At 38.2% G+C, this 12,226-nt stretch overlaps 1 protein-coding gene across 3 annotated transcripts in view; it reads left to right on the top strand.

Annotated features, from left to right (window-relative positions):
• Window positions 1–799: 799 nt before the first annotated feature.
• Window positions 800–12,226, top strand: part of SPATA6 (spermatogenesis associated 6) — a 158,457-nt gene continuing 147,030 nt past the window's right edge. For 2 of the 3 annotated variants that reach the window (XM_032247521.1, XM_032247520.1), the window contains exon 1: window positions 801–1,108. In XM_032247521.1, the coding sequence (XP_032103412.1) occupies window positions 1,058–1,108 (51 nt within the window). In that variant the 5' untranslated portion in view covers window positions 801–1,057. Of the gene's footprint in view, window positions 1,109–12,226 lie in introns of all 3 variants that reach the window. The other variant, XM_032247523.1, reaches the window with a different exon arrangement.

The following is a 12,226-nucleotide window of genomic DNA, read 5'->3' as shown; positions in this document are numbered from 1 at the left end:
TCTTTCTTAACTGGGTGCTAGTTGTACAGGTACTGTTCACATTATCATTAAGATCAGTGTGTTTTATACACTTCTGCATGTATAATGTATTTTGCAATGCAAATGATTTTTAACGTGATTGGATCGGGCAATCTCTTAGGTTCTTTTTATCTTTGATGGTCTATTGCCAGGCTCTTCACAGCTGGACTTACTGTTGACCCCTCATTGGCAGTTCCATTTAAGCAATGTGCATTAAGATGGATACACAGGTGAATTAGCCTGGAAACCTTGAAGGGAAAAGAGGACGCACTAACAAAGAGAATCCCAAGAGACTGGAAGGAGTATCGACGATCTGATTTAAGCCCCTCTCCTGAGGGAGGGAATTGGGGTTTAACTTGAGAGCTTCTGGGTTCCAGTCCTGGTACCGAATTGGGCAAGTCTCTTCTCTAATACCCAGTCTCCTCATGCTGGCTTTGTAAACAAACTTTGCCGTGAAATTCAAATAGGAGGACTAATAATAATTATTATTCTTTTACAGTTGGGAAAACTGAGGCCACAGAGGGTCGCCACTAGTCCCAAGGTGGCATTACCACTTTGGAACTCAGGGCTTTCCTCCCAGGGCCTTACAGGAACTCCAACTCCCAGATCTGAGCACTGTCCAATTAAACAAACAGCTGTTCCCTCTCCTTCGGCTTTGGGCGCGGTTTGACGTCACAGAAGAACTGCCTGGCCTCCCCCCGCCCCTTCGGAAGCCCCGCCTCCTGCCGGGCTTCGCCTCGCTCAGCGTGCGTCAGGCCCCGCCCCCAGCGCTCGTCCCCTGCGCCGGTGGCCCTGGAACGCCCCGGGCGGCCTCTCTTCCGGCCCCGCCCCTCCCTGGCTGCCATGACAACGAGTCGGCGCCCCGCGCTCAGCTGCTGCTCCAGCGGGACCCAGGCTGGACCGCGGGCCCCGGCCTGGGGGCCACAGCTGCCAACACCTAAGCCACCTCGTCTCCTCCCCGTCCTCGCCCAGCCCCAGGTGTCCCTGCCTCACTCGGGCCCGTGGCCGGGGTCGCTCCCCGCCGCCCTTCCCCGCGCGGATGCCGAAGGTGAAGGCGCTGCAGTGCGCCCTGGCGCTGGAGATCCGCTCAGTGAGTACCGGTAGCGCCTCCCATCCCTCGGGCATTGGCTCAGGGACTCTCTCAGGTCGCCTCCAAGAGCCCGGAGTCACCTCAAAACCTCCTCCACCCTCCGAATCATCCCTAGGGAGCGCCGACCCCACGCCCCACTCAGTCCTGCCCCACCTCGCACTCATGAGCGTCCTCCCATTCCCGCCGCCACGCAGAGGCCTGACCCCTGCCCGCTACGCTGGCTTCAGCCCGACTTCCAGCTTGCGCGCTTTCAGATTTTTGCCAAACCACTTCAGAGTTACTTTCCTCGCTCCTAACTTTCCAGTGAGAGACAGTGTCTGTGCGCGGCGCGGGGGCTTTCTTTTCATTCCTCTGCTGGGCTCCAGTTCTCTTAGAGAATCACTGCCCCCGCCTTTCCCAAATCAGGGGGTGGGGGTCGCATTTCCTCCCGAATCCTGCAGGCATCCCACTTCAGAACAATGTCAAACTTCGCATTAATGAAGGGGCCTTTCGTCTGTATTCAAGGGAGAATCTTCACACCCAAAAACTGAAATGTGTCATTACGCAAAGTACCTTGCCTTCCCTCCCAGGGCCTTACAGGCAAAACCCGACTCCTCAGAGATCACTTCAGGCCCCTCCCGTCCCCAGACCCTTCCGACTTTGTGCCAGTCATTGCAAGAAAGGGCCGTTCCACTTTTTGAGGGAAACTCCTTCTTCTCCAAACTTGCAACCCCACCCCTTCACTCTCCAGACTTGCTCTAGAGGATGATTTCCCCCATCCTCCTGTGAAAGTCCAGCTGGGGCAGAGAACTCCACTCATCCATTGAGGGGGGCTGGACCTCTCCATGCTAGGAGAAAACTATCCCACTTGATGATCTCAGAAGACTCTTCCAAAGGTTTTGAACTTCTTCCCCTGCATTCTTTAGAGAACCCTCTCATTCCCCTGTTCAGAGCTTGTCTGTTCTGGAGGAAACCTCCACAAGACCCTCTCCACACCCCATTTTAGTCCTGCAGGCACAGACCTGTACGGAGTTTGGAACCGAAATTCACCATTCCGTCTCTTTTCACTCCTTCTTACTGTCTAAGTCTTATCTATACTGTCTTCTGTTTGATTTCCTAGCAAAACTTGGGGATTGAGGGTGCTTAAATATTTACCATTACTCTCCTGGGTGCTGCAGCCAGGAGCCCACACCGCCGCTGGCAACACACACCGGTGTTGGTGGTCTGCGTTTCCTTTCTGTACACCCTGCTGGCCAGGCTCCGTTTAACCCGTGCTTGCACATCCTGCCTTTCCTGGCTGGCCTTCCTCACATTAGAACGAGGTTGCTGCAGCACAGAACTGAAACCCCTAGGGAAGTCACAGGACTGTTTTAGGTCTTTTGTTAGTCTTAAAGAAGGGAAGTCTGGGTGGGGCAGAGTGTGAGGCAGTGGTGGCAGAGTAGAAAAGTTTCTTGGACTCTCCCTTTACCTTCAGGCCTGCAGAAATTTTTCTCGGAAACTTTATAGCCCTAGCTTTACTTGGTTTCCTCCCAAAGCTGACATTGTTGACCACTTTTCCTAAAGTAAAATTAGTTTAGCGGAAGAATACACGAAGCTTTCTCAACCCCTTGGCCCAGGACAGTTAGTAAAACTCCAGAATTCAGCCTCAATAGATTTTGTTACTGGCTTCTTCCTCCTGCTAACCAATGGTGTTTAGCAGCCTGGTAAGTGCAGTTGCCTGACTGGCTGACTGCAGCCTTCCTAACGTTGCCAATACAAACTTTCTAATAGGAAGTACTCAGTTGTGACTGATTACTGCTTGAAGGAGCCGGAGGAATAGCTACATTTCTCCTGAGTGTTAGTTGTACAGCAGAAAGTGAATTACTGCGTAATTTACTGTATAATGGAGCTTTGTTACTTATCAAAGCTAAAGAAAACTATGCAAATGGAAATAATGGTTTTTTTCCCCAACAAACATTTAAGCCACAGAATTTTATTGTTCTGAGAAATCTTAGATGGAAACCATTGGATTCAATTTACAGTCAAGAAAATCGTTGCTTAGCATGGCTGTTACTTGTCTAGGATTGCACTACTATTTAAAAGCAGATCTGCAACATGTTCTTGAATTTCCGAACAACAAAAACATTTTAAAATGGCTCCGATGCTCAGAAGGAGCAAACAAATAACGCCCCCCTGAAAAAAAAAACAACTCAATAGCAAACATACAAGTAAACATGTTTGATTGATTGATTGATTAATTTGGCTTTGATTTAATAGAGGAGTTATGTGACCCTAGATATTTTTTACATCTTCATTTGGACTTTCTATTTTCTTTTTACACTTACGTGGTTCAAGTTCAAGACTATATAATATGATATACTCAGAGAAGTATTGCTTCCAGGCTCACAATTATTTCCCACCTATACTCATCTGCTTTCAGTAAACTAGTTCACTGGTTTTGTTATAAACAGATACACAAACTCTCTCTCACATACCACACACCATATATATGTATATATATTTTACTTTCCTTCTTTTTAAATGAAATAGGTAGCATATAAACTATTCTGCACCTTGCTTTTCTTAGCTCAGTTTATCCTGGAGATCATTCTATAGCTATTAAAACTGGCATCATCTTTTCTCCTCAACTTTTTACATGAAATTTTTCAAACATACAGAGTACTTAGAAGGATAGTTCAATGAATAATTGTAATCAATGACCATGTACATTAATTTGATTTATCTATATGTATGTTTATGTATAATATATATATATATATATTTTTTTTTTTGCTAAAAATTTGAAAGTAAATTGACATGATACTCTGTCCTTAAGTACTTCAGTATACGTCTTCTAAAAATAAGGAAACTAGCTGGGCATGATGTCAAGCACCTGTAGTTCTAGCTACTCAGGGGACTAAGGCAGGAGGATTGCTTGAGCCCAGGAGTTTGAGGCTGTAGTGTCCTGTGAGCACACCTGTGAATAGCTCTGGACTCCAGCCTGGGCAACACAGTGAGACCCTGTCTCTGAAATAAGTAAATAAATAAATAAAATTTTAAAATAAGGATATCCTTCTGTATAACCCCAACAGCATTATTACACCTAAGATAACTGGTGATAAATTCTTAATATTTAGTCCATATTCAAGTTTTTCTGGTTGTCCCAAACATGGATTCCATAGTTAACTTTTTCAAACCAGCATCCAGTCAAGGCTTATATGTTGCCTTTAATCATTTGATTGTTATGTTTTTGTAGTTCATTTTAATATAGAGCAGTTCCATTTTTTTTATTCCCACAATATTCCCTTTTTTTTTCTCAGTTGGTTTTGCTCAATTCATACACTCATGTCACCATTACGCAGATCAAGAATTAGAACACTTCCATCGCCCCTCAGAATTGTTCCCCTTTCAGGTCCATTCCAGGACAGAACTGCTTTCTAGAGACAAATAAGCATATGAGGTGCTGGAAATGTTAATTAGCTTGATTTAATCATTTCACAATGCATGCATGTAGCAGAACATCACTTTGTACAGTGTAAATAGATATAAGTTTTGGCAATTAAAAAAATGGATAAATATGTTGTGGTATACACATACAATAGAATACTACTCCGCAATTCAAAGGAACTACTGATGAAACCAACAATGTGGATGAATCTGAAAAACGTGCTGCCCAAAAGAAATTAGTTACTATCACACCACGTGGCTCCAATGTGAAGTTTAAGTACTGGCAAACTAATCCATAGTGATAGAAATTGGAATAGTGTACACACACACACACCCTCACACATACACGCACCACATTTTCTTTATCCATTCATTCATTTAATTGACATTTAGGTTGCTTCCATATCATGAGTATAGTGAATAATGCTGCAATGAATATGACAGTGCAGATCTCTTCCATATACTGATTTCATTTCCTTTGGATATATACCCAGAAGGGAGATTGCTGGATTATATGGTAGTTCTATTTTTAAGTATTTGAGGAACCTCCATATTGCTTTTTCTAATGGCTCTTCTAATTTACATTCTTAACCAACAGTATACAAGGATTCTCCTTTCGCCACATTCTTTCCAAAACTTATAATTTTTTGTCTTTATTAGAGTAGCCATTCTAACATGTGTGAGGTGATATTATAGTTTTGATTTGCATTTCCCTGATGATTAGAGATGGGAAGCACCTTTTCATATACCTGTTGGCCATTTGAGATATCTAGTCAGATCCTTTGCCCATTTTTAAAATTAGATTTTTTTTTGTTTTCTTGCTATTGAGTTGTTTGGGTCCTTACGTATTTTGGATATTAACCCCTTATCAGATTTTTTTTCCCATTCTGTGTGATTTCTTTACTGTTAATTGTTTCCTTTGCTGTGCAGAAGCTTTTTACTCTGATGCTGTTTATTGTCTTGTGTTGATGGTTATTTGGTTGTTTCCAGGTTATGGTTGTTATTGGATAATACTACTATGAACATTCATTCTTGTAAAAATCTTTTTGTGGACATTATCTTTTGAAGATACTTGGCTCAGATATTGAAAGTTCATGTTGTATTATTGCCTGATTTTTTCTTCTTTTGTGTTGACATTCATTTTTTTCCCAATTTCTGTAAACTGGAAACTAGGTGTTTTTATCTCTAATTGCCTGTTGAAAGTGTGCAATCTCATTCTTCTCTACCCCTTACATGCTTATTTTTTGCCGAAGCCTTGTGTTAGTGATAATCTCATATGTGTAATGCTGTAATAATATGAGAGTAAAAACATAGAAAGGCTTGGATATATAATACAACATTTTATGTTGCCCAACAGAGCCATATGACATGAGAGAAAATGCTGAGAGGAGAGTGTGACTTTTCTTAATGAATCTTTGGAGAATGATATGATATGCTAAGTAACTTGTTTTTAAAGAGCAGCAAAAGAATTATATTTTCCATCACTTAAACTTTAAATCTTTAAAACATTTTGCATTTGATGGGAAGAAGTATTATTGCTGCTTTATTTCTTTACCTTCTTTTTATATTGAATATTTCAATTTTTATGAGCTTATTTGGAAAAATAGAAAGAAGATATTGGAAGTAAAGTAATAGTGTCAATTTGGGATTGCGTGTAATTCCCTCTTCATCTCATTACCTAACTCAAATTAATGATAGCCTTGTGGCAGACAGATCTGGGTTCTTTTAATCACTACTCATCTGAACATTTATCTTTGTGATCCATCCAGGTTACTGTGAAGTAGTGTCTCAGTCACAGTTAAGCTGCAGTTGGTGGTAAATTTCCCTGGAATATAGACTTAAAACAATTTTAACTATTAAATAGTTCAAATTTACAGAAAAAAATATGCTGAATCCTTTGATGCCACACCCCACATTTAACAACTGATACATTTTGCATGTTTGCTGCAGATTTTTGTTTTTAAGAAATATAATGTTGCATATAGTTGAGGCCCCCTCTCTACCTTTTACCTCTTCTTGATCACATTTTCCTCCCTCCCTTCCTTAAGATAACCAATATCCTGAAGTTGTATTTTGTTTGTTCAGGTTTTTGTACTTCTTACTAAGTATTTGTGTATGTCTGTGTATAACCTATGCTGTAGTTTTGTTTTTAAATTTTGCACAAATAGTGTCTTACTTGTATGCATTCTTTTGCAGCCTGCTTTTTCCGATTCGCTGTTTTTGAGATTTTTCAGTGTTGATTCTTGCTGGTCTAGTTCATTTCCTTCATTAGTATATGTTTATATCACAGTGATCTAATTTTTGTTCCTCTCTTAATGGACTTCTTATTAAATACTAGCAGTGTTTTTTATTATTCAAAACAATGTTTCAATGAATATATTTGCACATATTTGCTGGTGTCCGTGTGTCTGTTGTTCTTAGGGGTATATTGTGTGCCCTAGGGAGCATTTTAGAAATTGACTGGACTACCTTTGTTTGTCACAGTGTTAGGGGGTCCTGTGGTATTAATTGTTAGATATCCTGCATGACTTGAATGTCTCATTGAATGTGTAGATGAAAAACCTGTTTATAATTACTAGAGATTAATAACCCAATAACAATCAATTATCTGTTTTTTATTCATAAACAAAAGTCTTTTTAAAAGGTTTTTAAAACACATTTTGCAGTAATGCAATTGCCATGTAAATTGAGGAAAGAGTACACTTTGTTTTGTTTGGTACTCTGCTAAGAGTTTACTTTTTTTTGGAAAATCATGGCACCAATGGCAGGGCTGCTTGTGGTGTTTGAGTTGCCAGTATAGGACACTTGTCGTCCCACATTTGAAACTGCCCATTTCCCATAGATTCTGTGTATAGATGCAAATATATCTTTCAGTTTAGTCTTGCCCAAGCATTTACATCTTAGAAATATGAATTTTCTTGTAAAGTATTTCTGTATGTTTTTCAAACTTTAATTAAGACTTTGGTTTATTGTTTAGTTATATGTATAGGTAAGTTGAAAATATTTTCTGTGAAAGGATGATTTTGGATCTTATGAAGTGCTCTAGGGAGTAGATCTAGAAATGGAACTACGGAGTCTCATGGTATCCTATTAGTTTTCTAGGACTGCTATAACAAATTATCACAAACTTGGTTGCTTAAAACAACAGAAATTTATTCTTTCACATTTCTGGAGGCCAGAGTACAAAATAAAAGTGTCAGCAGAGCAGCGCTCCTCTCGAAAGCTCTAGAGGACAAGCTGTCCTTGCCTCTTCTAGTTTTTCATGGTTCCAGGCATTCCTTGGATTATGGCTGCTTAACGCCCATCTCAGGTCCTAGAGGTTTCCTTTTCTGTGACTACCAGTTCATGTCCTTTGTTCTTTAAAAGTGTAGTTTTTTGTTTCCTTCTTCTTGTTAAATATATTTTGGTTACTAAACCTCTGTTGTATGTAATGGAATTTTCAAAGATCTTCTAGTTGAAGTTTATTTTTTACTTTGTTTTTTCTCCTTTTAGTACTGCCGTTTTTTCCTTTTCTAGTTTTTTTTGTTTGTTTGTTTCTGGTAAACAAAGAATGCTATTGATTTTTAAAATGATTATTTTAATTGACAAACATATATATTGTGTTACTGATTTTTTAAAATTAACTTTTTGTGAAACTGTAGCATGTAGTCATAAAGAATCCCTGATAATTAGAATATTATCAGAATCCCAGATTGCTCCGTTGGGTTCCCTCCCAGCCACTTTATCTACCCCGTTCCTCTCCCAAAGGTAATTGTAACCATATCTTGACTTCTATTAGAATGTATTTTGAAGTTTTGAAATCTAGCTATATCTATCTATTATCTATCTATTTTGTATGGTATGAACTCTTTTATGACTGATTTGTGAGAGTTTATCCTAGCGGTTTATGAGGCAATAGTCCTTTTTCCCCTCTTAAATGAATATACCACTATTTCTTCATACTGCTGATGGATGTTATCATTGTTTCTAGTTTGGGAATATTACAAATTGTGCTCCTATGAGCATTCTTGCATATATCTTTTTGCACATTTTATATTTTAATTTTGGATGCAACATTACTGAAATAACATATTATTTCCAGTAGTTTCTTATATTTTTTATGTGGAAAATCATGTTGTTTGCAAATAGACAGTTTTGACTTCTGCAGTACAATCCTATGTCTTTTTTTTTTTTTTTGCCTTGTCTTTATGTTGATGGCTAGGCTTCATAGTATAGTGTTTAATATTAGGGGTAACAAAGTAGGTATCTTTGTCTTTTTTTCTGATTTTAAATTATGGTTCTGAAGTTTCACCAGTATTAGGTCAAATCCTATGAAATTGACAATAATGAGTATTTTTTTGACTTAAAAAAACCCTTAGCCATTTCAAATGTAGTTCAACTTAATAAAATGTTGGCTTGTTGGCTGTAGGGTCTTCATTTATTGAGTTAATAAAGTTCCCTTCTAGTCCTAATTTTAAAAAATCCTGAATGTCGAGGTATTTAGGATGTTTTTTCAATCTAGTGAAATTTTTATATAATCTTGCTTACATAGTCTGTAAAAAAATGACACTTTTTGATGTTGAACTATTCCCATTCCTGTAATAAATTCTTTTAAGTCAGGATGTACACTTTTTACTCTATTTTGCTTGATTTGGTTGGCTAATTTTTTATTTAGGATCTTTTGTTTGTATTTTTAGATGAGATTTTAGGTTTATGAGTCAAATCATTTTTTTCACTTATTTTTATTTGTTTTTTTTTTTTTTGAGACGGAGTTTCGCTCTCGTTGCCCAGGCTGGAGTTCAATGGCGAGATCTCGGCTCACCGCAACCTCCGCCTCCTGAGTTCAGGCAATTCTCCTGCCTCAGCCTCCTGAGTAGCTGGGATTACAGGCATGCGCCACCATGCCCAGCTGATTTTTTGTATTTTTAGTAGAGACGGGGTTTCACCATGTTGACCAGGATGGTCTTGATCTCTTGACCTCGTGATCCACCCGCCTCGGCCTCCCAAAGTGCTGGGATTACAGGCGTGAGCCACCGCGCCCGGCCACTTATTTTTAAAACATTTATTTTGAAATACTTCAGAAGTGCAGGGAGTTATAGAGTAACATTTAGTGAACGCCTGTGTACCTATCCAGGTGAAGTGTCCTGTACATCTCTGCCTAATATGTATGTATATAAAGTCCCTTCTTCCTGCTTCTTGTTGGCTAATTGGTATCCTGAATTTTGTATTTATCACTCCTCTGCAATTTGCAATATTTTTTTCTCATCATGATATCCGCCTTTAAGGCACTTGATTTGCTTCCAGATGCTGTTTAATTGGCATCTCAAAAGTATTGATAATGTTTTAAAATCATTTGGCTCTAAATATTTTATAATTTTTATTGTGATTTCTACTTTAGCTTATGAACTATCTAGGATTTATTTTAATCCCAAGATGCATAAGATTTATGTGTGTGTAACACTCTTTCATACTCATACCCTCCCCCCATATACATATACATACCTACGCATATATGTATATATTATCTTTTATTGTGGCATTTTAATTAATTACATTGGGGTCATGTATTAGGGTTCTCCATAAAAACAGAACCAACAGGATACACTATATAGTTTAATAGGGAATTTATTATGGGGATTGGCTCACTTGATTATGATGGCCTTGCATTCCCATGATATGCTGCGTGCAAGCTGCTTGCAAGCTGCAGGACCAGGAAAGCTTGATGATGTAATTCAATCTGAGTACAAAGACCTGAGAACCAGGTGGAGTCTGAAGGGTTGAGAACCTGCCGTTCTGTTATCCAAGGGCAGGAAAAGATGGATGTCTGAGCTCAAGGAGAGAGAGCAAATTTGCCCTTCCTCTGCCCTTTTGTTCTATCCTTGCCCTCAACAGATGGTATAATCCCTGCCCACATTGGTGAGGGTGGTCTTTTTTACTCATCTGCTGATTTAAATATTAATCTCTTATGGAAACACCCTCACAGACACACCAAGAAATAATGTTTACCAGCTACCTGCGTATCCTTTAACCAGTCAAGTAGATACATAAAATTAACCATCATAGCTAGTGAACAAGGTCTCTGTGGCATTATTTTTGTTATTTTTTGTCCTGATACTCATTCAGTAGTTGTGAATGCTCTATATAAATAATATATAATCTTATTTGTTGGATATATGGCTCTATCCATTATTATCGCATCAAGCTTATTTATTCTGAAATATTTCAATTCCATATTAAATTTTTTGTCTGTATGATCTACCAGTTTGTAATGGAGAGGTATTAAAATATTCACTATGATTATGTATTTTCACTTTATCCTTGATATAGTTCAGTGCACTGTGATGTATAGAGCTGTGGATTTGTTTATTCTGTTTTGCACTGGTTGTATGCTTTCCATATGATAATTTAAGGTTTTCTTTGGTTCTGGAAAATTCTTAGCTATCATATTTTTTAGTATTGTTTTTTCTGCTTTTTTTCTCCTGTGTTACCTTCTGGCGGTACTATTAAGTATGTATTGGAACTTTTTTTTTGATATTTTATTTATTTATTTATTATACAAGTATATATTTTATTGCATTTTAGGTTCTGGGGTACATGTAAAGAAATGCGGGATTGTTGTATAGATACATACATGGCAATGTGGTTTGCTGCCTCCATCCCCATCACCTATCTGGCATTTCTTCCCATGTTATCCCTCCCCAATTCCCTACCCACCACTGCATTGGAACTTTTATCTATTCTCGATGTTTCTTAAGTGCTTTATTTGTTATTTTTTTCAATTTATCAGTCAGCCCTTGAATCAGAACAGGTTCAGAGAGGCTTCTAAATGCTTTTTGGTTTAACATTAAAAAAAAATCTTCTTGGTTTTAGAGAATTCTTTAGTATTAGATCTATACTTATTGATTTAAAATTTATCTTCTCTACTGGGTTTAACTTAGTTGGCTAAATTTTTCAAAATTCTCATTTAGCCTCTTTTTTAAATTATCTGCCATTTTTTCATTTTTACCAGTATTAATTTCACAATATTTTAGTTATTTTCCTTTTACTAGATGCCAAAGATCCTAAATACTGCTTTTAAAATTGTTTTTGATTGTGCAAATTAATTACTTTTCATTTGAAGTGATTTTATTTCCTCACTGTCAATTTTATTGGTTTTCTTGGTGCTTGAGGTGACGTTGGAAATATAGGTCAATTTTGGAAGAATTGATATCTTCATGATATTGAGTCCACGAACCTATTAATGGTATATTTTTCCATTTATTTAGGTATTCAGTTTCTTTCAGCGATGTTTGTAGTTTTTGGTATCCATGTCTTATACATATTTTGTTAAATTTATACCTAAGTAGCATGTGTTTTTAATTTTTAAAATATTTATTTTCATTTTTTGTGGAGATGAGGTCTTGCTATGTTGCCCAGGTTAGTCTTGAATTTCTGTCCTCAAATGATCCTTCTGCCTCAGTCTCCCAAATTGTGAGGATTTCTTTATATGGGGAAGAAAATGTTCTGAAATTAGTAGTGATTTTTACACAACTTTGTGAAAATACTACTAAAATTTACTAAATTGTACACTTTAAAAGGGAACATTTTAGCTGGGTGCGGTTGCTCATGCCTGTAAATACAGCACCATGGGAGGCCTAGGCAGGTGGATCATAAGGTCAGGAGTTCAAGACCAGCCTGGCCAACATAGTGAAACCCCATCACTACTAAAAATACAAAAAATTAGCCAGGCATGTG

Source organism: Sapajus apella, unplaced genomic scaffold (assembly GCF_009761245.1).
Source record: "Sapajus apella isolate SASKATOON/1434 unplaced genomic scaffold, GSC_monkey_1.0 scaffold62, whole genome shotgun sequence".
Taxonomy (NCBI): domain Eukaryota; kingdom Metazoa; phylum Chordata; class Mammalia; order Primates; family Cebidae; genus Sapajus; species Sapajus apella.
Note: the sequence above shows the minus strand (reverse complement) of the source record. Positions and strands in the feature narration are given on the sequence as shown.